The sequence below is a fragment of the Cydia splendana genome, chromosome 8, assembly GCF_910591565.1.
Source record: "Cydia splendana chromosome 8, ilCydSple1.2, whole genome shotgun sequence".
Taxonomy (NCBI): domain Eukaryota; kingdom Metazoa; phylum Arthropoda; class Insecta; order Lepidoptera; family Tortricidae; genus Cydia; species Cydia splendana.
Window position 1 is genome coordinate 12,844,569 of NC_085967.1, and position 27,478 is coordinate 12,872,046.

General features: G+C 38.1%; 1 protein-coding gene across 1 annotated transcript; it reads right to left on the minus strand.

Annotated features, from left to right (window-relative positions):
- Positions 1–1,230: 1,230 nt before the first annotated feature.
- LOC134793177 (MICAL-like protein 1) lies at positions 1,231–27,478 on the minus strand. Its single transcript, XM_063764765.1, has 14 exons — positions 27,108–27,478; positions 26,849–27,033; positions 26,457–26,521; positions 25,447–25,789; positions 23,672–24,348; positions 23,118–23,245; positions 22,175–22,252; positions 21,188–21,374; positions 19,776–19,911; positions 14,807–14,983; positions 12,412–12,526; positions 8,129–8,228; positions 2,137–2,275; positions 1,231–1,659 (listed from the first exon to the last, which is right to left on the minus strand). The coding sequence occupies exons 1-14, from the start codon at positions 27,257–27,259 to the stop codon at positions 1,466–1,468; spliced, it is 2,676 nt and encodes an 891-aa protein (XP_063620835.1). The 5' UTR covers positions 27,260–27,478; the 3' UTR covers positions 1,231–1,465.

Below are 27,478 nucleotides of genomic sequence, written 5' to 3' on the forward strand. Positions count from 1 at the left end.
TATAACAATATTTGTGCTTTTTTGTGAGAAAATAATTGTATTCGACTACTTGTGTTGTCTGCCTACGTGGTGTTTAGTGTATATCGATATTATAACAATACAACTTAACGAAGTTTAATATTACGTTTAGCGTGGCACAATATTATTGACTAACATTTTATTTTCATTCCTTGTAGTATGTAAGTCCAAAGTTCAACACATTACTTCGTTTTCGTTTTATATACGATATAACTAATATTGGCGTTTATTCAGCCCATTTATTTCTGCCCCTGTCCTGTCATCTGACTCATCTTTTGCAGGTTTCCTTTCTGATCTAAAGGATTCCTGTTAACACCGAACATTCGAAAACATGAACTTCAGTAATATATAAGCGTAATTAATTACCAATATAGGCACAATACCTGGTGGAAAATAAATTAAAATTAAGACATTTTTATGACACGTTATTACTCCAATTTATATTTAAATGAAATATAATATTATTTCATTATGTATAATTTAGTTAGTGGAATGTTTCAGTCTTGCTTAAGTACTTTAGTATGCCATGCCACTTAAGTATATTTAACACATTATAAATGTCTTTTATGCTTTAATAAAAAAAACAGCATCAAAATATGAAAAATAATAATAATGTAAAGCATTTTACATGGACATAAAAACAGCGTCGCTTATAGCGAAGGCCATGAACATAAATACAAATAATGTGATACGTACGAACGGTACGAAATTGTGTCCATTATTAAATATAAGAAGTAATAATAAGTAGCGAGTTATTAATACTAGTTTGTTAGTCTCCGTTAGTTAACCAATACGTAAGTACTAATCACAGTGCTATTTACTAAATTTGGGTATTTTACATAATATACGGGGTGTGGCCTGTAACACGAGCAAATAATTAAAAATAGATTGTACTCCTCAAACGGTGACACTTTTGTTCAACAACTTTTAAAAATTATGAAGTATTTAGACATCCTATTTTTCATACAAAATAAATATTATCTTCCATGGACGCCATCGCCATGCCATATCATTTGTGATTGACGTTGCTTGTCACGCCTTAAACATAACAAAATTCGCAATACATTGCGTCTTTAACTTTAAAGTGTATTAAAAATCAAACCACAAGTTATTTTCAAAAGTAGCTGGACAAATGTTGGTCAGTATGAGGAGTACAGCCTACAGTTTAATTTTTTGCTCGTATTACAGGCCGCACCCGGTATATTTGAATATTTTTGCTAGTTGCCATTTATTTTTTCTTCTGAACAGACCAAGTCTACACTATTAACTTTGCGAAAGTAGATTATACATGTTGTGTACCAATACACCTATAATAAAATACGACGATAATTGATCATTGTTACGAGTATCAAGTCTTTTCGTTTATTGACCACTATAATTGTTCCAAGTATTGTTTGGATTTTCCTCTTGCTATTTTTTTTACACTTAATCACGTTTAGTATACATGTTATTGTTTCGATTTCTTTTCTTTTTCGGGTTTTCCCTCTTTTTTGTCTGAATCATCTTTTTTCTTTGAAATAAGAGTGTGCTTTGCTTTCTTGAATTGCTTTTTAACTTTGTCCTTTACTTTGTTTTTCTTGGGCGTCGGGACAACCTCCGCCGATTTCATTGATGAGCTGTTGGAGTCGCTGTTCCTTTGAGCTGAAAAATATAGTTGTACACAATTAAAGAACGTACTATACAGTCTACCGCTAGTCTGTTGGTTGGTAAAGACTTGGCTTTCTTAGTACTGGGGCTAAATCTAAATTAAGAATTTAATTTTTAATTATTAATTGTATAATTATAAATATTTCCCACATCCGTCCGTATTAAACATAATAACTAGCCAGTAGCCAGTGGCAACATTGTCATAATCATAATTATATATTAGTAGATTGGCAAAGCACAAGGCACAAGCACATCATTGTATCTTTTCGCCGTACGAGTATGCAGGTTTCCTCACGATATTTTCCTTCACCGAAAAGCAACTAGGCACTAATTGGTCCGAGCTCAGGTTTGTATAGTTGAAATACCCTGGAGTCGAAAGCCTACCGCGAACACCGAAGTTCGCAAATTGCGGGCATCTTTCTCTTTTAGTTTTTCGCGGTAGGCCCTCTGTTCCTGTCAGTGTGACATTACCCCGCTTGGTGGCGATGGAGCAGGCGATGGCCAGGTCCTCCTGGCGCTCGCGGCGGCGCTCGGCGTCGATCTGTTGCACCAGTTCGTCGCGCATGCGCACGATCTGCACCAGCCGCGACACCAACTGCTCTTCACGGGCCTGTCGGGAAATTGTTATATTCAGGTTATATCACGTTATATTCTAAAGTTCTTTAAACCTATATTTCATTCAGGGGCCACTTGCACTAGCCAGTGTTAGCCACTAAGGGCCTTTTGCACCATTCACTAACCCGGGGTTAACCGGTTAAACCTGGAGTTACAATGGTGTCCAGTACAATTTGACACTGGGTTAACGGTTAGTGCGTTGGTGCAAGTGGCGCTACCTCGGGGTTAACCGGTTAAACCAGCGGAGTTACTGGTACAATTGAATCCTGGGTTAACGGCTAACTCCGAGTTAGTGGCTAACCCAGGATTGGTGCAAGTGGCCCTAAGGTGATATCAGACGGTTCACTCGACTGAATGTTTACTTGAGTGAATGTTTAATTTTTCTTTCATTCCATGTTCACACGGCGTACCAGGTTTGACACAAAATAGTTATTTGTACAACAAGAGATCAAAGTTTGATATTTCTTCGAGTGCTTATTTTGAGTCCCGTGCAAGCGAAAGATTCTATAATAGAATCTAATTTAGAATCTTGAGCGTAGTAAGGGATTCAAAAGCGCACGAGATGTAAATAACTTTGATCTCGTGTAGTACACAAATATTTTTCACCCTAAGCAGTGAGAACATACCTAGAGGGACAGAGATAATAGAACCCAAGTATATCGAACTTGTATTAGACCCCGCATGTTGAAATGACATTTGACTATAAAGGTAACTTGAATGTCATTTTGTATCACTCAGTGAGCAAAATGCGATTTTGCTCACTGAGTGAGACAAAATGACTCAGTGAGCAAAATCGCATTTTGCTCACTGTTTTTAAGAAGCAAAGTACCCTTGTTCGAGCTGCTGAGGTGAAAATAAACATATACCCCCTTTATTCATGAACGTCTATTAAAGTTGACAAGCCGATAATAATCGTTTGTCCCTTTCCATCATACCAATACGTCGGAAAGAGACAAACGATTATTATAGGCTTGTCAACTTTAGTAGACGTTATATGAATAAGGGGGTAAGACATTAATCTTTAATAAGTGTGTGGCGGTCAAGAATTGTGGGTTCAAATCTCGATTGTGCTGTGTAGAGCCGAAAAAAAAAAACAAAAAGATGACTAAAAATTCCATGAGGTTCCATTATTATTTACTAAAACGGGACTTAATCGCGTATAAGTAATAAAGTTGGAGGGATAAAGAGCTTCTTCTCCGAGACCACGGGGACAACTTAATACGCGATTAAGTCCCGTTTTAGTAAATAATAATGAGCAAAAATCGTTTTTTTTAAAAGTAGTTAAACAGTTTGGTCGACACAGTGACCAGCGACTGCTTTTGGTGTGAAGAGGTTGGTGTCGTGGCCGAAAGGGCCGCGGCACGATCAAGGACGAAAGGGAATAGTACATTATTGTCGAGACGTTATTATTTACGAGAGTGCCAAAAAACTGCTAGGCACGAGGGCAAACATGCAGTAATGCGAAATAATAAGTTGTACATCAATGGAAAAGAACATTGTCCGACATCAAACAAGCAGAATACACAAGACGCAGCCAAAAGTACAAACGTGCATATTTCATCGGTAGCTCTAAACACACAGAGCGAGCGTAGCGCGCAGAACCTGTCAAGCGAACGAGAGCAAAACTCTACATCTACGGTGATGGACACTACATCTGAACAGAACTCGGAGAACTCGCGAGCATCGGACAGTGCCCTAGTATGCAGTGATGAAACCAATACGACTTCTAAGTCAACCGTCACAAATAATAAAACATTTTTTCGACAGCAAAATTGAAATATTACATCAAAATATAGCTGGACTACTTAACAAAACGGACTCGCTAACGGTGCATTTAAATGAACTGAAAATAAACAATATAGATATAGGCGTCGTCTGCATAACTGAACACTTCATTATCGAAGGCCATGAAGACCTGCTCACTCTACCAAACTACCAGATGGCTGCATGCTATTCAAGAAAGAACCAGAGGCGCGGAGGATCTTGTATATTAGTGAGATCTGACTTAAAATATAAGGTGTTACCCGAGATCGAAAATTATTCACTTTCAAATATAGTAGAGTGCTGTGCTATAGAGCTGCCTATATATAAGACTGTTATAGTATGTGTTTATCGTACGCCCATACATAGCAATTTAAAGGACTTTTATGAAGTGATGTATAAGGTTCTGAAAAAAATTTGTAATGATTCTAGTAAAAATATAATAATCTGTGGCGACTTTAACATCGATATATTAAAAAAAAATAACATGTCATTAGAATTCGAAAATTTCTGGCTTAGCTATAAATTGAAACTAGAAATATGTGAGCCAACAAGGCCGAGTAGTAATACTTGTTTAGATAATTTTATCCACAATGTAAAAACGTGTCAAAGCGAAGTATTCGACTTTGGACTATCAGACCACACTGCCCAAGTGCTGACGATTCCGGCGAGGAGAGCGAATAGAATTTATACGTATCGCATTGAGAAACGGGATTACTCAAACGAAAATTTGGCTAAATTTAATTCTTATATAAAATCGCTTTCATTCGCCGACATCTACAGTACAGATAATCCGAATGTTGCGTATAATAGTTTTATAGAAGATTTTCGCTTACTATATGAGCTTTGTTTTCCAAAAAAAAGTGTGACTATTAGATGTAATGCAAAAACTAGGTGGATATCAAAGGGTGTGCGAATTTGTTGTAAGAGACAGAGACAACTATTATGGCAATATAGACGATTTCCTACTCCGCAATACAAAGCCTTACTTAATAATTATTCAAAATTATACAAAAAGATAGTCAAGTTAACGCAGAAGGCACAAAATAACTATGCAATAAATACTGCCACGAACAGAACAAAAGCAACATGGCGAGTAATAAACGCTCAAAAAGCTCAATACCCTAAGCAATTTATACAATCAATAAAAAAAGGAAATGAGATATTAACAGATCCAGTCCATATCGCGGAAGCGTTTAATAATCACTTTATTGAAAGAAGCATCCCAAGTACGACACAAAATAACGGGAATGACAATAAAATACGTAGCAATTCACATTCCATTTTTCTAGCGCCCACAACACCACAAGAAATAAAATCAACAATAAGTTCCCTCAAAAATACAAACAGCGTGGGTTATGATGATATATCCACGGTTGTTATTAAGTTTGCCAGTAGTATCATAGACACACATTTGTGCCATATAATTAATCTCACTTTATCTACAGGAATATATCCTGATGGTTTAAAAAAAACTGTTATAAAGCCGTTACATAAAAAAGGAGATAAGGAAAGCTTAAACAACTATCGGCCAATTGCTCTTATCCCCATATTTTCAAAACTTTTTGAGAAAATTATTTATCAACGTCTGTACTCTTACTTAACAAATTTTAACATACTATGTTACGAGCAGAAAGGCTTTAGAAAAAATGTTTCTATTAATTTAGCAATACATGACATGCTTAAGGTTGTGATGGAGAGTATTGACAGAAGAAACCCGATTTGTGCGATTTATACCGACATGTCTAAGGCTTTCGATTATGTTTGCCATGATCGACTCTTAGACAAACTTAGTATGTATGGTGTAAGGGGCAACGCATCGAATCTTATATCGTCTTATTTAAAAGATAGGACACAATATACCGAGATATCCAGAATATGTAATGCAACCAAGAAACAATGTAGTTATACCTCTGGAGAACACATTACACAACATGGGGTTCCTCAGGGAAGTGTACTTGGACCATTATTGTTTCTAGTCTATATTAATGATTTGCCGAAGAATGTCAATTATCCAATTGTTTTATTTGCGGACGATAGTACATCAATTATACGCTGTAATGATTTAAGAAACTATGAACATGACATAAATACAGAATTGAATAATATAATAACATGGCTTAACAATAATAATTTAATAATTAACTTGGATAAGACAAATGTAATGCATTTTCATCAGCGGACATCAGCACAATCAAGTAATAGTAATATCAATGTTAACTACGAAGGTACAACAATAGAGAATGTAGCTGTTACAAAATTTCTAGGCTTATTAATAGATTATCAGTTAACTTGGAAAAATCACATAGATGACTTATGTAAGTACTTGAGCAAATCGGCCTACGCTATTAACAGACTGTCTAAAATAGCCAATCGTGATACAGTTCTAGTAGCATATCACGGACTAGTAGTATCAAAAATTAGATACGGCATCATCTTTTGGGGAAACTCTGTAAATCGCGAGGCCGCTTTTATAGCCCAAAAGAGATGCATAAGAGCTATCTGCGGTGTAGACGTAAGAGATAGTTGTATTCCCTTATTCAAATCCCTAAAACTTCTAACACTGCCTTCATTATATATACTCGAAGTAGCTCTATTCGTAAAACGAAATCCACATTTGTTTACAAGTGTATCAGAGAGACGTAATCAGCCAATACGCCCTCAATATGAGGGACAGTTATACATTCAGCCTATGAAAACGGCATTAATGCGAAATAGTTTCTTTGGAATGGCACCAAGAATATTTAATAAAATACCGATACATATGAGAAATCTCCCGGTTCATCGATTTAAGAAGCTGTTCACTACCTATTTGATCGATAAATGTTTTTACTCAATAAAAGAGTTCCTAGAAGCTCCTTAACGAGTTAAACTAGGCTTGACTATTATTATATTATTATTTGACGTAGAACCAATTATTTGACTACCTGAATTATTAATTATTTGTATACTTTTATTGAATGAAATTAATGTTTACTTGTGACTTCTATGATTTATATTTTTGATATTACTTATAATGAATGAAATTAATGTTTACTTGTGACTTCTATGATTGATATTTTTGATATTACTTATAATTTAATGTTAAATTTTAATGTACATAATCATTACTTGCATGCAGTTTAGGTAAGACTCACTATTTCTATGCCTATTCAGGCAGGATGTGCTGAACAAAATTCTGTTATTACATCTTTAATGTACCACATTCAAAGAAATAAATAAATGATTGATTGATTGATTGATTGATTGAGGCTCGGAAGTAGCTACTTGCAGGCTGAGGATTCGTTTTAAACGGACGACCTTGGGAGTCCGTTTAATTGAATCCGAAGCCAGCAAGTAGCCTTCCAGCCGAGTCATATATAGTGCTTTTCTCAAAAATGGTGCAAGAAATATAAATATCATAGAAATATTTTACAAAAGCAACTTTCTTACGTATATATTTTCACAGAAAAAAGTAGAAACATTTGAAAAAATTAGCTTTGCCGCCTTTTTAATTTTTAATAAAAAATAAAAGTGTATTTTTCTGCCGAAAATACGCCAACCTATTTGAGACAGCTAAATAGTCGCGGTACTAATAATCTGTTTGGCTGTTTAATGGGCCTGTGCCCTCATTTGATATGGCCATTTCAACTTTTAAAAAGTTTGGAACTCGACAAATAATGGAATTTGTATGCAACATTGCAGTCCCAAAATCGAGACTGCAATGTTTTTAACTTTTTAATTTTTGACTGACCATAAACTACGCGCTTCGCAACCTATTTTTTAAACGGCAAAGTCGACTTTGCCGTCCATTTTTGAGAAAAGGAAATTTACAGAGTAAGGATAGCAAGGAATAGAGAATGTTATGAGGTAGTTGCAGGAATTAAATACTAATAATAGTATTTAGCTCCTGCACGGTCTGTTATTTTCCCAATGGGGGCGTAAAAATCGTGAAAGTTTAAATCAGGATTTGAGTAATTGCTTTTCGTTCATTTACATACTGTATACAATGGCATTGATTGACAACGTCACGTCCGTGGCACGTCCACGTCGACGTTTCCGGATTGTGATCGTCCGATAATATATTAATTAGCATTGTTGTTGTTACCTTATCTGCATCGATGCGATTAACCGCGGGTCGCGACTGAATCACCCTGATTTCGTGTTCGATATCGGCTTGCTCCTGCTCCAACCGCTGCTGTCGCCGACTGAAATACAAATTAGAATATATAATATTGTACAAACAAACGTTAATAATAAATAACATATTGCCCTTGCCCCGCTGCCGGCGGCACCCTAGGTTAGGTTTTTTATAATGTGTTTATATGTATTTTTTATTGTTTTGCAAGTGTTTTTATATTTTACTTTTATATTAATATTATAAAACCCTAATCTAAGACCTAAGATAAATAAAGAATAACATAATATTTAAAAATATTAATAACTAGTGATGTACCGACTATTGAGTTGGCCGACTAGCCGACTAATCGGCGCTCGAATGGCCGATTAGTCGGCCGACTAGTCGGCTAGTCGGTCAGATCATTAGTTTCATACAAGTTCAGGTGAAAAACAATAGTTTTGATCCTTTGGTTGAGCTATTCATCATAATTTAGCTTGGCTAAAAGGTATTCTCTACAGGTTCAAAGAGGGTCCATATTGGGTTGCATACAAGTTTAGGTCATATCTTTGATGCGCATAACAACTTGTGTCATAATCATCATTGCGCATACAAATGAAAAGTCATATTATATTGTGTCATACATTTTTAGCCATAATATTTGATGACATACTCAGCAGTTGTCATACATTTTTTGTGCATATAGGTTTTGATTATAATGAATCAAATGTCATACCAGCTAAAAGCATATTTATCGATATTTATAAGGTTTTTACGTATAACGTTTTGTAGCATAATAATTTTCAACCATAATGGCTTACATAAATAATTTAAGAAACTAATTTTAGCCTAGCTCAACAACTCCTCGAAAAAAACCTTTTCCCTAATCTCCGTCCAAACACTTAATTCGACGGAGCCCCGCGTGAGCGTATTTCTGCGTAGTTTGCCCTTCGGGCATCTAAAGCAACCTAACGAACCTAACCTACCTATTATGATTAGTTTCTTTTATGACCACTAAATATATGACTTAATTTTTTATGACTATATTAATACTGCAATACTTCGAACGAAAAACAATTATGGATATCAAGCAGATGACTTAAAATTTTATGCGAATTAAATTAATGAGTACAAAAATTATGACATAAGTAATTTATGACAAAAACCCAGTTACGCTCAGGATAATTCTGACTAAAGATTTTTATGACTTACAATTTTATACATAAAGTGTTATGACAATTAAAAATATGACAAAAGTTGTTATGCGACCAGAGAGAGTCCCGTTCAAAGACCTATCACAAGAATCCTTGTTCAATTTCTGTCTTTAGTTCTTTTATTTTGCGATCCTGAGCAGACCGTCAGTACAGCTTGTAGGAGGTATTTCCAAGGCTGAATTCCCGTACGTAGTCGTCAGTGAAGAACCTATCCCCTATGGTCAGCGTCTTTACGAGCAACGTGCCCTGACTGTCTCTAAATTTTGCAATAACATTAATCGTTCCTCATGGCTCCACTATAAAAAAACAAAAACTGAAAAAAAAAAAAAAATAACTATAGAACTTGCACATGAAATTACAGGAGAATCAGTTGAGATCGGCCTGTAGAGGAAAACACCAGTCCACCAACATATGATAACGATCAAACGGTCAATTATATGAACAAAAGTTTTCGTATGCACCCTGAATAGGTATTTTAGTAAAATAAACATAAACCATATGGTAAATATTGACTGTTCATTTCTTTTTTTTTATATTTTTCTTTCACTAATAAAGTGCCGACTAATCGGCCATTTTTGCCGACTAGTCGCCGACTACAAATGTGGCCGGATAGTCGGCTTTCCCGACTAGTCGGTACATCCCTATTAACCCTTTAACCGCCAGAGTCTGATATATAAGACATTACATATCCAGCTCATTTCGCCACAGTCTGATAAATAAGACAAAGATCTGATTTGGTTTTTACAGCACATTTATAACTCCCGTAACTATGCCAACCTTACTCTGCGTGGTACAATTACTGTCGGTGGCGACACGAGCACGCTCGATCAAAAATTGCTGGCGGTTAAAAGGTTAATAACCTAAACATCTAAGATGCGCCTCCGCCCTGCTTCGTGCCCGGCTCAAAAGTCCCCATAATGCCTGCAGCATTCCCTGGCTGCACTGCAATTGAGATCTGTTGAACCGGATACGATCCAGAGCGGGGGTCGCAGCCCCTCTCCCGTAGACGCCTTCCCAGTTCACCAATCAGGCGCCGAGCCTCAGAGCCCCAGGGCCCCGCGGTTTCATATAAGTAGGGTTTGATATAATTAAATTATTAGTTTGTTACATAGTTGTAATGCCTACATGATTATAATGAAATAGGCAAATAATGCTGTCCCGCCACTCCCGCCCATCATGACGGCGGTCAATGACACTGAGCGAGTGGTACGCAATATTATTATACGCTTGCAATAGAGATAGGAACAAGCGGGTCGTTGTACGAAATTCCTCTTGGTAAGCGTCCTCTCTTTAACACGTGAATTTCCTCCCGAAAAGTACCATTTTGTGAAGTACTGATGAAGACAATAAAATGATGGCATTTTAGCTGTGTAGTAAGTCCGATCTTTTTGAAAATGAAATTGAAATGTGATTTGGGAAAACACAAGTAACGAGATCACGCTTGTTTCTAGTATGTGTTTTCCCGTATTAAGCCCGGCTCGTACAAATGGAATTTCTCAGAATCGGAGCTTATCTATATCATTTGGTTTTTACCAATCGATTTTCGAAGAATCAAAACATTGTGAGGAAAATGGATTACCCAATAAAACCTACTTTAGTTTTCCTCTGGGGTGGGAAAGAACTAGGGCTTGCGCCAATTCTGAGGATTAAGTTGCCGAGTATACTTTTTTCAAACATTAAAAAAACTGTCAACCGGGACATATTTCATGCGTCAGGGAGAGGGGATGGGACACTAGTGTGCGTAAAGCACCATAGGTATCATAAAACATTCATTGAATGCTGGCTTTAATTTGTTTTTCAAAAAACACAATTTGACCGAATCACATGGCAGATTATGGACTATAGTTAAGTATTTTTTCTACTCGTGTACTTTTATCTGTCATTTACATAGTCACGAACGAACATATAAGGGCATACATTATTAATACTCCTAATAAAAGTCTATAGTATATTGCCCAAAAAAGCACTTGTGTCGTTTTAGAGACATTACGACAGGGTAAGCTAGTGCGGAGTAGCAGGTGCCATATACCGATACATTGCTACCAACGTGACAAACAAACAACGGGTTGCACTCCGGGAGTGCCGACAGAAGTGAAAACTCAATGACTAGTCCAAAATGTCTGCAGCACTATGTATAATTATGTATGCGCTACCCAAAGGTTGTCTGGAAGAGATCGCTTTTTAGCGATAAGACCGCCTGTTGTTTACCTCTGCTTGCATTTCTGTTTTATTTTGTATTGTCTTCTTTTATTGAGGTGTGCAATAGAGAGTATTTGTATTGTGTTGTATTGTATTGTATAATTGACCCATCCTCCTTTCTATTGAAAAACTTTAGTTCCGAAATTGCTGGTCAGTGAGCTTGTTTAAAATTCGAAATTCAAATTTGTAGCGTTAATTGTTTAAAATTCGAATAGAAATTGTAAAGTTACCTTGCAGACCTCGCATCTATATATATTTGGTCATGATATTTTGAGTTTTATTTACCAGTACTAGAGTTCACTTTTATTAGCGATTTCATCAAGATGCAGCTTTATTGAATTATATTTGAGTGATATAAAGTTAGAATGTAACTGTGAGATCCTCGTTTTTCAACCCGTACAAGATTAGAACCTTTTTCATGTAATGTCATTGAGTTTTTCTTTATTGATTTAAATGCCATTTAAATGAGTGGCCATCTAAACTTTACGGTCACGTGATCGCGTTACGCTGTCTCGAGTTTATCATTTTTTCCCCACCTCAAAAAGTGCCCAGCGCCGCTAAAGAAGTTTTCACTTAAAAATCAAATTTGTACTAAGTTCATTGCTACCAACATAATAAAAAATACTTATTTTGGTATCATCACTATTGGAAGGTGGACTTCTAAGGCCCGTAACACACTTATACCCTACAGCACCACGACCCTGGTGCGGTGCGGTAGTGTGTAACGGCTTTAAAAAAATACATAACCATAGACATTACTCGTTTGTTTTTCAGTTTTCCGCCTTTCCCGGTAATGTCTTGTTCTTTGAGTAATTTGCGTTACTATTTTTTGCTTTGCGTTAGTAATGTTAAATTACTCACATGTACATGAGCTCCGTTTGTTTCCTGAACAGATCGTTCTTCTCGTTGACCAGCTCGCAGAGCTGAATGACGAGGTCCTCCACCTCCTCCTGCGGCGCTGGCACTGCATCCTCTCCTATGGACCGACATCATTCGATAAATAGGGTGAAACAACTTTTTCTTGTCACTAGATGCCATGGTTACGGTCTCCTGGGTCACTCTTAAAATACTAGTTATTTCGTATTTAAATGAACAGAACTTGATTTTTTTGGTAGTTATAAGGCCTTTCCATAATGGGACATCTACTAAGCACGTTTGTAGAACATGGTACCGCAGCTCTTCTAAGAAACTATGCTACTGTTGTCTCCTGGCTGATGGGACAGAATAACAACAAGAAATAGTTGATCGACCCAATAAACAAAAAACTGCCACGTTTGAGTTAACACGTGTAAAAACAATCAATACACTCAAGTATCAATTATTAGATCAGCAAAAATTAATTACCATGTGTTGATGATAAAGTATAACTTTCGACCTCAGTAATTTAATTACATTTGCATTCATTATGTATTCACTATAAAACCTAATAACATAATCGATTTATTACTTAGTTCGTCTCTAATCTAATTAGGTAACAAATAATTAAGTAAGTACTTGTCATGTTAAAATTTGAGATATTAATATTATTAATTATGTAAACCAAGATAACGATTTACGTATATCACAGCTTTTTTGCAACCTTTTGACACTGAACAATATGTAATTCCTATAGGTGAATAGGTATGTAGAATGTATTTTCCCTAGCGTGTATGTAAATCTTGAAAAATCTGCATTATGACCTGGCGCGGCGGTAGGCACCACCACTACACCACCTACCTTCGCACTTGTCCCGGATCATCTGCTCGATGAGCACGCCCTGCCGCTTCAGGCCCAGCTGCTGTGTCTCCAGCATGTCGAGTTGCACCTGCAGCTCTCCAGACATCAGTATCTTCACCTCGCACCAGTAGGTACTGAACCAACCTTCGCACTTGTCCCGGATCATCTGCTCGATGAGCACGCCCTGCCGCTCCAGGCCCAGCTGCTGTGTCTCCAGCATGTCGAGTTGCACCTGCAGCTCTCCAGACATGAGTATCTTCACCTCGCACCAGTACTGAACCAACGTTCGCACTTGTCCCGGATCATCTGCTCGATGAGCACGCCCTGCCGCTCCAGGCCCAGCTGCTGTATCTCCAGCATGTCAAGTTGCACCTGCAGCTCTGCAGACATCAGTATCTTCACCTCGCACCAGTACTGAACCAACCTTCGCACTTGTCCCGGATCATCTGCTCGATGAGCACGCCCTGCCGCTCCAGGCCCAGCTGCTGTGTCTCCAGCATGTCGAGTTGCACCTGCAGCTCTCCAGACATCAGTATCTTCACCTCGCACCAGTACTACCAACCTTCGCACTTGTCCCGGATCATCTGCTCGATGAGCACGCCCTGCCGCTCCAGGTCCAGCTGCTGTGTCTCCAGCATGTCGAGTTGCACCTGCAGCTCTCCAGACATCAGTATCTTCAGCTCGCACCAGTACTGAACCAACCTTCGCACTTGTCCCGGATCATCTGCTCGATGAGCATGCCCTGCCGCTCCAGGCCCAGCTGCTGTGTCTCCAGCATGTCGAGTTGCACCTGCAGCTCTCCAGACATCTGTATCTTCACCTCGCACCAGTACTGAACCAACCTTCGCACTTGTCCCGGATCATCTGCTCGATGAGCACGCCCTGCCGCTCCAGGCCCAGCTGCTGTGTCTCCAGCATGTCGAGTTGCACCTGCAGCTCTCCAGACATCAGTATCTTCACCTCGCACCAGTACTGAACCAACCTTCGCACTTGTCCCGGATCATCTGCTCGATGAGCACGCCCTGCCGCTCCAGGCCCAGCTGCTGTGTCTTCAGCATGTCGAGTTGCACCTGCAGCTCTCCAGACATCTGTATCTTCACTTCCCACCAGTACTAAACCAACCTTCGCACTTGTCCCGGATCATCTGCTCGATGAGCACGCCCTGCCGCTCCAGGCCCAGCTGCTGTGTCTCCAGCATGTCGAGTTGCCCCTGCAGCTCTCCAGACATCAGTATCTTCACCTCGCACCAGTACTACCAACCTTCGCACTTGTCCCGGATCATCTGCTCGATGAGCACGCCCTGCCGCTCCAGGCCCAGCTGCTGTGTCTCCAGCATGTCGAGTTGCACCTGCAGCTCTCCAGACATCAGTATCTTCACCTCGCACCAGTACTGAACCAACCTTCGCACTTGTCCCGGATCATCTGCTCGATGAGCACGCCCTGCCGCTCCAGGCCCAGCTGCTGTGTCTCCAGCATGTCGAGTTGCACCTGCAGCTCTCCAGACATCTGTATCTTCACCTCGCACCAGTACTGAACCAACCTTCGCACTTGTCCCGGATCATCTGCTCGATGAGCACGCCCTGCCGCTCCAGGCCCAGCTGCTGTGTCTCCAGCATGTCGAGTTGCACCTGCAGCTCTTCGGGTGTCATCTGCATTTTCACTTCGCGCCGCTCCGGCAGCGGAAGGCCCGGCGCTGGGCCTTTCAGACGACGTCCACCTGTCAAACAAATAATAGTATAATATAAGTAATCTTCTATATTATTCCAGTGTTTATAACATGGCCATAAGATTTAATGTGGCCTAATGTCGTAGTTATAAATCATCACTAACCAATTAACATGTTTCTCTGCTGGACAATGGCTATGCCTAAATGTGGTCCTAATACTAAAACACCTACTAGTCTAATTGAAAGTTCTACATCTTTAAGCAGCCACAGTCAGATAAGTATTATACATATATATTTATATAAAAAAATACCATTGGTTGACTTTTGAAAGGTCAATCGCGTTAGTATAAATATATGGATGGACCTATAGCGGAGTAACTGCATTAAATAACCTTGAATAATTTTAATGGTAATATTGATAATTTAGTCTATATACGTCCGCGCAGGACAGAGCAAAATGGCGTGCCGGTGTTTTCAAAGCCAAGACTTTAATCGCGCCAGCCTAAGTAGTAAGTACCTCCACTTATATTGGACGAGATGGATTGGGCTACAGTCCCCACACTGGGTCAAAGCGGGTTGGGGACTTCACATACGCCTGCATTGTTCAGTGAGACGTGTAGGTACATATCAACATGCACTTAAGCTTAGAGATTCCTTTTCCTGTTCGAGGGGATTTACCTCGACAGAGTGCATATTACAAGTGGTTTATCAGTAAAAAGAATGAATTGACTCAAGAATAATCTAAATATATAAACGTGAAAGACCTGACTGACTGACTGACTGACTGACTGACTTAAATCAACGCACAGCCCAAACCGCTGGGACTAGAAAGTCCAAATTTGGCAACTAGATTCCTTATAAGGTCTAGGGGTGCACTAAGAAAGGATTTTTCAAAATTCATCCCCTAAAGGAGTGAAATGGGGGTCCAAAGTTTGTATGGGGAAACAAGATTAGTTAGACTATTTTATTCCAAATTTCACAGGAGTATTCCTTAAGATAAATGAGTAAACACGTGTTTCAGGTTTTTTGAAAATTGAACCCCTAAGAGGGGGAAAAGTCCCCAATAGGGTTGATATCTCAAAATATCAATATGGGTGTCGTTTTCATAGTATTTTGAGCCGCTAATAACAAAAATGGCATCAAAATTAAAATTAACGTAGCCGAAGTGAACAATCATCCCCCTGGTGGGGGTGCAATGGGGTTGAAATTTCAAAATATCAATATGGGTATCATTTCCATGGTTTTGTGGGACGCTAATTATAAAAATTACAAATATGGGATCAAAATTAAAATATAACGTAGCCGACGTGAACTATGGCCCCTGGTGGGGAATGCTAATTACGAAGATAGCATAGACGGTTGTAACATACACGCTGATTTACAGCCACACGTGATCCAGACTTTTGAGAATTCAATCCCTTAAAGTAAATTTTTTGAGCTACAAAATTATAAGATTACAAATACCTTCTAATAATTGAACAGTACACAAACATCGTTTTTAAAATAATTATCATCTTAAACGGTTTGTTTACATTCAAAATACCTAAAACCATTAAAGTACATAGATTATTAAAAAAACTCTCCTGCGCGTGCGAAGCCGCGGGCAAAAGCTAGTAATAGATAAATATCATATCATAGGGACATTCTTACACAAATTGACTAAGTCCCACGGTAAGCTCAAGAAGGCTTGTGTTGTGGGTACTCAGACAACGATATATATAATATACAAATACTTAAATACATAGAAAACTGTGACTCAGGAACAAGTATCTGTGCTCATCACACAATAATAAAAAGAACACACAAGAATAGAAGCAATAATGTTGATACATCACGAAATCTTTACCTACTTTACCTATCATTTATTGTGTGAATCGAATGTGATCGTATCTTAATCATAAGCAATTAATTACCAAAGTTATCATCGCCACTTATCGCTTTTTGTGTATTATCTTGACAAAACATTATACTCAATTAGGATTAACGCAGGTATCTGCAAAAAAGGTTATAGCACAAAGTCTGAATTGTATCTTTTTCATCACGTTTGCTCATCTCATAAAGCGTGGTATTTCACGTAGGTTTAGCGGGAGTAGGTATATTCCCTAGGGAGTTATGGTTTTTAAACTATGGCACTAAGTCTTACGAACTTAGTTTATAAGTTAAATTTAATACGAGGTGCGGTCCAAATATTTCTGGCTGGAATGGTTTGGCCGTTTAAAAAAAAATATGTCATTTTAATAGTCATTTATCGTGTTCTTTTGGATATAGATTTTGGGTTTCTATGTTTGCGGTTTTTATTTCACGGCGATTAGAACAACAGGAAATGGAAACTTTTTTTCAAGCTTACAGCGAAGTGAACGAAAACCGTGCTCTCAGGAAGTTTTGGATGCCTATAAAAAACAAGGAAAGAGTTGTCTGGAGTCAATTGTTACTGGGGACGAAACAATGGTTTTGTACTATGATTCCCTCTATAAAAGAGAATCGAAGGAGTGGCGTCGTCATGGTGAACAGCGGCCTCGGAAGGCGAAGGTAACGCAATCCACTAAAAAGACCATGGCTACCATGTTCTGGGATTGTCAAGGAATACTGTTGATGGACATAAAAGAAAGTAATACCACGGTGACTGGCAGCTCCTACGCTACCCTTAAACAACAGTTACGAGAGGTGACCAAGCACACACTTCGGGGAAAACTTAGCAGAGGTGTGCGCCTTCTCTACTACGATGCGCCCATTCACACTGCTTTAATTACCAAGGCTGCTGTTGCAAAGTGTGGCTTTGAGGAAATTCGCCACCCACCGTATAGTCACGACCTGGTCCCTAGTGACTACTATTTGTTTTGGAAACTTAAGGCAGACTTAAGGGGAAGATGATTTTCTTCAGATGGTCAAGTGACCCATGCGGTTTACGCCCATTTTGAGGACAAACTTTCAGAGTACTTTTACAAGTGTATAGAAAATCTAATTTACAGATTTAAAAAGTGTGTTGAAATAGAAGGGAAATATATCGAATAATAAAAATAGTTTTGTAAATGTATGCTCTTATTTTCTATGTCAGGCCGAAAACTTTTAGACCGCACCTCGTACTATTTAAAAATCAGGCTAAAACAGTTTAGCTTTGAATGATTAAAATTTAAAAAGTTCAATTTGATTTAATAAAATAAAATGAAAATGAAAAATATAAAATATTCTTTACCTAGATTCTTTATTCTAGATATTTCTTAAAAATATTTATTCTATTTTTTTTAAATATTTATTCTAAATATTTTTCAGGTTTTTAATTTTAAAAAGTACTACTTAGGTATCTAAATCTATTGCTCCGAAGCAAAAGATAAAATCATGTATTTTAAATTAATCATATTGATGTACATAATTAATAGTTACAAAAGCTTGTGCAGAAAATATAAATTGAACAATCTTATTTTGAATATTACTTGTAGAAGTATGAGATGTACCCGCCATGCCTAACTACTGTGTTAACGCTTATCCTTATTTTGCGCAACAACCTGTGCGCTGCTATCTCTATAGCTGCTATCTATCGCATTCGCATATTTGCTTGTATTGATAGATTTGATAGCATGATACAATTTTGAATGGGGGGTAAACTCCTTAACTGGTCACAGAAGGGTCGCTGAAGTTAGGCCCTCTGTAGCTCTGTGGCACAGATTAATAAATAGTTACTACGTAACAGATACTTCATTCCCAAAGAAAAGCGAAAATACCTACGCTATAATAGCCTACAAAACCTTAATAATAATACCTGCTGCTCAGGACAAGAAGAAATGTACCATAAGTACGCGCACAAAGAGTCGAGACTGTGTTGCCCGCCGTGCGAGTCACGTGCTAACGCGTCATCGTAAGAATGCGCTAGGGTTGTAGGCATCTACCTATGATGATTATTGTAATAAAACGAATGTTGCGGATCAACCATATTTTTTATTAGTCAATCAAATATGTTTTAGTTTTATATAATGATTTATAATTTTGTCCCTTCTCGGAATTCTCTGTTATTAAATTTTATAGTTGTAAATATCCTAAATCGCGTAAATAATTTTAATAAATACTCAGGAGCAAAGCAACGGAAAATCAACGGTTTTTAAAATTAGTAATACGGTGCTACCAGGCCGGTTAATTATTACGTCGTCTAAATTATTTAAAAATACTTTTTCTAACCCTTCAATATAATTATTAAACGTTTCAGGTGGGACCTGCAGCCCGCCATAAAAAGATGAATCTTTATTATAGGCTTTTTCCTTTGTTTTTTGACTTTTACACCCATTTACTGCACAATAATTACGTGGTTTCGGCATTTCGAAGCGTAAGCGCGGGAAACGTGCGGTGCGAGCGTTCAGGCGGGCGTTCGGCGGCCCTCTGTCGGTTGTATCGTCGACGATACGACGAGCGGTAGGCATATAGCGCGTGGCCTTGAGCGTGTGACGGAGGCCTGTCTGTGGTGCCTTAGGACAACAACAACTACTGGTCACAGGGGTGATAATATGGCCGCCGGCCGCGGCCGCTGAAGGACACCATCGCAAGCACAGACTTCTGGCCGAAGGGTGTGGTGTTTCGGCGGTTCCGGGGCAACCTGCCGAACCCTACGCCGAGTCAGACGACGCAACGGAGCCACGCTGTTACGTCATCGCCCAAATCTAATGTTTAGTTAGGTTCATTTTTATGTGTATGGTTTTTCTTTGTCTTTTCTTTATTTTGTAGTTTCACAATGCCTTGGTTTATATGTAATGCTGTGTTACTTATTTGATCAATAAATAAATAACTAAATAAAATGGTCCTCTGTGATCATGCGGTTCCAGTATAGAAAAGGTGCCACTGCTGTAATGATACTTACCATCAGAGTTGTTCCTTATGTCGGAGTGGTCGTCGCCTTTCTCCATAGAACCACAGCCGGAGATGGACATGCTGTCGGGCGGTGTTGGCGCTATACGTTTCTTTTTTAGCCTTGGAGTCGACATGCCATATGATTTCTGCAACAAAACAAGATACTACAGGTAGTCGAATTTGGGTAGGCAATAAATGAGACGAATTTATAAACGAATAAAATTGGCACTTGAGGCGGTAGCACGGTCTCATTTTTATCGCTTGTCACTATGCCTGTCACGTTCTAACAAGTATGTAAGTGCGAAAATGACGGGCATATTGACAGGCGATAAAAATTGAACCCGGTGGTCACATATAAAATCAATCCAGTTGAAGCTAATTATCGAAAAGACGCATCATCAAACTGGTCATTTGCAAACGTAATACGAACAGTGACGGATTTGCAGTGTTGGCCGCCCTAGGCCCCAGGCCCTGTAATAGTCCCTTTCTCAGCACCCATATATAGACTACCGTCTTGCTGCCGCCCCTAATATCTTGCCGCTCTAGGCCCGGGCCTACAGGGCCTTAGGGCAAACCCGCCACTGAATACGAAGGAGTTATAAGTATTTTTTCTCAAAAATGGACGGCAAAGTCGACTTTGCCGTTTAAAAAATAGGTCGCGAAGCGCGTAGTTTATGGTCAGTCAAAAATTAAAAAGTTAAAAACATTGCAGTCTCGATTTTGGGACTGCAATGTTGCATACAAATTCCATTATTTGTCGAGTTCCAAACTTTTTAAAAGTTGAAATGGCCATATCAAATGAAGGCACAGGCCCATTAAACAGCCAAACAGATGATTAGTACCGCGACTATTTAGCTGTCTCAAATAGGTTGACGTATTTTCGGCAGAAAAATACACTTCTATTTTTTTATTAAAAAAAATAAAAAGGTGGCAAAGCTAATTTTTTCAATTGTTTCTACTTTTTTCTGTGAAAATATATACGTAAGAACGTTTCTTTTGTAAAATATTTCTATGATATTTATATTTCTTGCACCATTTTTGAGAAAAGCACTATATATGACTCGGCCGGAAGGCTACTTGCTGGCTTCGGATTCAATTAAACGGACTCCCAAGGTCGTCCGTTTAAAACGAATCCTCAGCCTGCAAGTTGCTACTTCCGAGCCTCGACAATAATGTACTATTGCCGTGTTCAGAATGTACGGTGGACGTTTAGCAGCTTAGCGAGGATATGCTCGCGACATCTTCCATGGACGTGGTGGCGTGGTGGGGACCTCGGTAACATTGAGAACTGGCGGCGGCGCTTTCACTTTCGCTTTCTTCAACGACTTGTAATTACACGTAGGTGAAACATGGCCAAAAGACCTTATCTACGTCTTTTAACCGCAGTCACTCTTCATCTTAAAATAAAAACAAATGCCTTACTTGGTCAGAATGTACGGTGGACGTGTAAGAGCTGAGTGAAGATATGCTCGCAACATCGTCCATGGACGTGGCGGGGACCTCGGTGACTTTGAGAACTGGCGGCGGCGGCGGCGCCTTCACTTTCTTCCGGCGCCCGCTAGGCAGGTTCGGCGTGCTTGTGGTCAATGACGACTTGTACATGTTTGTACTGAAATATTGAAGACAAGTTTCAGTGTGAAAATCAATTTTAAAGCGTTTATTGCCCCATTCATGGTTACCTGACGTTTACTACACATTTACTAAGCTGTTATCACACTGACGCCGCGTTCGGTTGCGACGGAAGTGTGAATACGATCTATAGGTAACATATTTTACTGAAGAGGAATGTAAGGGTGCGATAAAACTGCACTGGGATGTACACCTAATGCAAAAAGTGTTGCCCTATTGTCAAGCGGCCATTGTGGAGCCCACTCAATGAGTTAGCGAGTCACAATTTCGCAATTCGGAGATTGATTGCCACGGCAGGTGTCCTCTAGTCTTCTCCCACAGCCCATTATCCAGTCCATCCAACATACAAAACAATAACCCATGACCTTAGTTCCCATCGCAGTCGTAATACTGCACTAATAGTCTATGCAGTTGGCGGGGACCAGCTCCGGATGTATCGTATTGTGCGCTCGGGATAGTATCCGCCACGCCCTGCTTTTAGATTACATAATTTGTCTTAAAGGGCCTCTGCGCTGTGGGCGTCGGCCCCACGCACTCCTCCCAAAGGACCCTATGGTCCCGAATTATGGAACGACATACAAATATATAACAAAGATGGCTTTGTACGGCGCCATTAATTATGCGGAAATTAGATTGTCAAATGCTGTTGTGAAAATCCAATTGACCAGCTACCACAAAACTTATGGCGCACTGCAACGCCAAAACTTAAGATACAATAGTTTGCACTGCTTTAATTATAATAATGCTCGCCATAATTATAATTTTGTGAATGATATCTACCTTCCATTGTGAGGTTCATCATCGGACGAGGGTTCCTCACCGTCAGACCAAAAGGGGTTGGCGGCTATCAGGCGTTTCCTGTAATAAACAACATTTTATTCAGGAACTCTAAACTTTTTTTATACTGTGTGCTTACACTTATGCCTTTTTAAAGAAATGTTACTGACTGATGACTCTGGTATAAAAGAGCTGTGTCGTTTGGGCATCTTTGTCCATAAAACAAACGATGTTGCTAGGGTTGCTACCAAATACGTCGATAGTTTACTGCTTTCGAAATAGTTGTATTGCAGAGTTGAATTTTTGTTGCCGAGTTGCTAACAAAATGCGTAATGGCAATGCGTAGGTAGGTACCTACTTTTTCTGGTCTGGTCTAGTGGATAGTGACCCTGTCTGCTAAGCCGATGGTCCTGGGTTCGAATCCCAGTAAGGGCATTTATTTGTGTGATGAACACTAATATTTGTTCCTGAGTCATGGTTGTTTTCTATGTATATAAGTATGTATTTATCTATACAAGTATGTATATCGTCGCCTAGTACCCATAGTACAAGCTTTGCTTAGTTTGGGGCTAGGTTTGATCTGTGTAAGATGTCCCCTAATATTTATTTATTATTATTTATTTATTTTGTTGTTTTCAGCAACTTGCTTTGCTCGTCATGTCTTGTGTTGCACGACGTATTTATTATGAATGCGAAACTTAACAGCGACACACTTTGTTAAGCGATAAACCTTATTTAATAGCAATAAGGTTCATAAATCGTCAATTATCATACATACGTGGGAGTTTCTAGAGGTTTGTTCAGTGGGCAGCCTTGGAGGATGGATTGGTCAACGCTTCAACAAATCTTTACCATGAATACATGGCTTTACAGCAGCAAACTTTGACCAATAATAGGCTTTATCGCATAGCAATAAGATTCACAAATCGTCAATTATGATACATACGTGGGAGTAGAGGTTTGTTCAGTGGGCAGTCTCGGAGGATGGATCGGCGGCACATCGTCGTCCTCCTCGTCGCTGCTGCCAAAAGGATTAGTGCTCACTGGCTTTGATGTCTCTTTACTGGCTTCCTCCTAAAATGTTTGAATAACGATATAATAAGTGTGTAGTAAGAATATATGTATATAAAGTATTCACAGTCACTTTAGAATTCTTAAGGCCTGCTTGTCCGTCTTTACCTTTACGTGACTGGCATTTAATTAAAAAACTAGGATGAATATTAGTAAATTTAGAAGAAAAGGCTCTCTGTAAACCGCTACTTAGTTTTGTGGTCTGTAAAATAAAGGCAAACTTTAATATTCCTCTTAAAAAAACCTTAGATTTCCAAGCATTTTTTATGAAGGTACAAAATTTATTATATTCGATCACCCTGTGCGTGGTCCGGCATTTGTTAAAATTCTGTCCAGACACTTTTGTACACGCGAATCAAATGCACCATCTGAATTGATCAATAGAATCATAGTGACTCATATTGTGTTACATTTGATATTGTTACATACCTCTTCTTCATCGTCTGAAAACGGGTTTAAATGGTCGGGATAAAGTTTTGTGTCGACTTTTTTCTCATTGTCCGCTTTTTTAACTGTCGATTTTCCACTCGGCGTTAGGTTTTTTTTCTTCCGTGGGGGTACACTAATCGATATCTGAGGCTCAATAATACTAAATTCATTTGTTTCTGTTAGAGAACAGTCAGCTTCAGGCGGCGAGTTAAAATGGGTTTTCGCTATTCTAATATCATCAGTTATATTATACTCGTCTTTACGCACACTTTCAATTGAGTCAAATTTTTCCTTAAAACCAGAATCACTGATTTCGTTATCATCTTTCGAATCGTTAAATTTTTCATGTTGGATCTCAGTATCGCCAACAGTATACTGATTGTCACCATTAGTATCTTCAGCGAGTTGCGTTTGTAAGAAATTAAATTTATTTATATTGCTCTTGTAAACTTTTTCAGGATTTTGTTTAAATGATTCGGTATTTTCTTTAGCACCGGCATTGTCAACTACTGACTCCATATTGTCTGCTGCCTGAGATTGTAACTTGCTTGTGTTTAAAACACTAGGTGTACTGTCTGTAAGTTTACTATTTAAGTTGTCAGATAAAGACATATTCACTAACTTGTCCTCTAGACTAACTTCTTTATCTGATTGCTTTTCGAACATGCTTATTTTCTCTGTAATAAAAGCAAATGAGTCTTATTATACTAATCGTTAATAATGGTCAATTAGGTAATAAGTATAATGTAAAATACCATCATCAAGTTAATATGGGAAAGCTACAGTTGTATTTATGAAACATCTACACTAAGTTTTGGGACACAGGTTTCTTAAAACCATATAGTTAAATAGGTAAGTAAAATTGTTTCATACCACTAATACACATTTTTACAATACATATGTAATTACATATGGTAGCACTTTATCGCCGTGATTAAGGACAATACGTGCCTATGACAAAAATTTAAAGGGCCATATGTACTGTAAAATGTTGTACAATACACGTGCGAAAGGGTAATTCGCAACTCCTGTCGATTTAATCCCTGGAGCGCCTCAGAATTACCGTAGTATGGAACTTCTACACTAGTTACCAGCACACGTGTCTGTGTAGGGCGCTCCACGGGTTAAACTCCCTTCGGTCGTGTTTCAATTTATCGCCACTCATTGTGAATTTCCTACTTTTCGCACTTGCATTGTTATGTACTATTTCAGTGCAAGTTGAAATATTAAATCAAAGATGAGATCAATTGATATCCATTGGATAGTCAGGAAAATGATTAGATATTTGTATTGTATGCAGGGTTGTTAAACTAAGCAGTTTAGCTGACTGTAGTGTAGGTACATACATACATTAGATTCTCTTACAGGAAATAGTAACTCAATTAATTTTAAATATAGTTTGTTTATGATGTTGAACAACCTATGTTCAAAATTAATCATTATAATAACTATTTAACAAAATAACACTAATGTACATATATGTATTGATCTCAGTTACAGATTTGATTAAAAAAGTGCATCAAATTAATCTAAACAAAAGAGCAAAATGTTACAGGTGCATTTCAAAGCCAAAATCTAAAATAGCTATCTACTTTTAAAATAATTTACTAATCATTTACATTTTTAAATTGAAAAGTATTGTTAACTATGCTTGCAATTAAAGTTAATGTAATAATCAACAATCAACATAAATAACATAGACTTGACATACAACAAAGCCAGTTCTGAAGGTATAGAGAAGATGTAGTTAAGAAAAGTTTTGTAGAGATACTCACCTAAGATTGACTGAGGCCTTGTCTTATGTTTTGGGACAATAGGCTCCTCACTGGCGAGCTCATTAGGTTTAGACAAGTCTTCGTGAAATGCTAACATTCCTATTTGGTCATTATTATTAAGAAATGCGGGCATTATCTTTTCATTTTTGCAACTATCACAAAAAAATTCAGATCCTTCGATAATTTGGAAATTCTTGGGGTTCAAGTGACCTGAGCACTTGGAGCAACGGAAACATCTCCTATGATAGAGCTTGTGTGAGACCATGAGACGCTGTGCGAGGTAAACAGGCAGGCCGCATGCAGCACATTTGTCTAGACCTGTCTTTCCAAATTTGAATGGTGCCTATAAGTGAAAATAAATAAGAATAGATTATAGAATGCAAGAAATTAGTAGTGTGTCGTCACATATTTTAATAGGGTCCAAATCATATTAATGCATAGGGAATGAATTGGCTTATTAAGCTTAAATAATTTTTAAATTTATTGATGACACACTACTATTCTACTTGAACTAGAGAAAAACATCACAAATTGTACTGTTGTAACAAACACAACACAGAAAAATTATAGATAGATACCTATATAGAAAGTAAAACATACATTTGCATACATTTTGTTGCTTTCACCAAATGTATGGTCATAAATAAGTAGGTTATACAACCAATCTAATCTATGTGCAATGGAAGTGCAATTATAAAAAGTAATTGTGCTGGCTATAATATTGTTTTCACACCATAAACTGTCTTAAATTATCACAAACATTATTAACACTAACATAATCCCAACTAATCTAATTAATAAATTGAGAAATAGAAAAATTTTGGCCTTTGGGTAATGCCAGAAAGGTTATTATTATTCAGGGAAATAATTTAAATGTACATATAAATCTCATTTTGGACCACTCAGCTCACAAAGTATAAATGTCATAGACCCAAAAGAATATACAAGGTGTGGCAAACAAAACCATGATAAAATATATGTAAGAGCATTCATTTGTAAAATGTACCCACCGCTGCTGTAGAGGTTGACGGAGGCTCTGGGGTCTTCGATTCATTTTCGGAGGCTTTAGTGTTTACTGAAAATATAATAAACATTAAATCTTGTTTGTTTTGCACAGATATGATTCACGTACCTAGCATAGATATTTATAATTTTTGTGACGTACGTAATAACAGGGATGTATCCTTCCTGTTCTCAATAGTTAAGGAAATAAGAGGATTAGGTCCGCATTTTAGAATCAGGTCAAAACATGTTTGAAGCAAATAAAGTATACCAATATCACACCATAAATTTAACATAAGTCACTTTTAAAAACACAAGAAACATTTATTTGTATTCATGTTTGTTATCAATTTTACACCTGCACCTGCAACATAAATGGTCATGTTCATAAATAATTTACCTGTGTGGCCAAGACGCTGATAAAACTGAGACAAATAAGTGAGAATAGACAATCTGTCTGGCACTTCGTTTTCCACCATATCCTCAGGATCCAACAGCGCGGGAATCCCCAGATGTTTCTCTGCAATACTAAATGCCTGCTGGTTGTTTTCATAAATGTTTTCCGGTTTTAAACTTGATATATCTCTGTAAAAACGCACCTTCAATTAGTAATATGTATTCAGTAAACTATAAATATAAAATAATGTAACATAACTTACATTAAGTCAGGCCTGAAGTGATGAACTAATGCACAGAAAGCGATGCCATTTCTCCATGATGTAGTCATATTATCAATCTGCACATTAGGACAATCCTTAATTAGGCGTTTACACCATAATTCCAAGGCCTTCGTCCCTTTTACCTCAGACATTTTTGAGTATTTTAGTTACGAATATATAGAAAGTAAGCCACAACGGTCATCTGCACGATGACTCATATAAGTTTCCGTGCATCTTCAATTAATGTTACGATGAAGATTATGCCAGACAATCAGATTTTAGCTTTAATGATATAATTTGTGAGCCCGTTTGAATAATCTTTAGTTGAACAAAAGTGATTGTTGGGTTGGCATTTAGTGCAAGTACAAGTA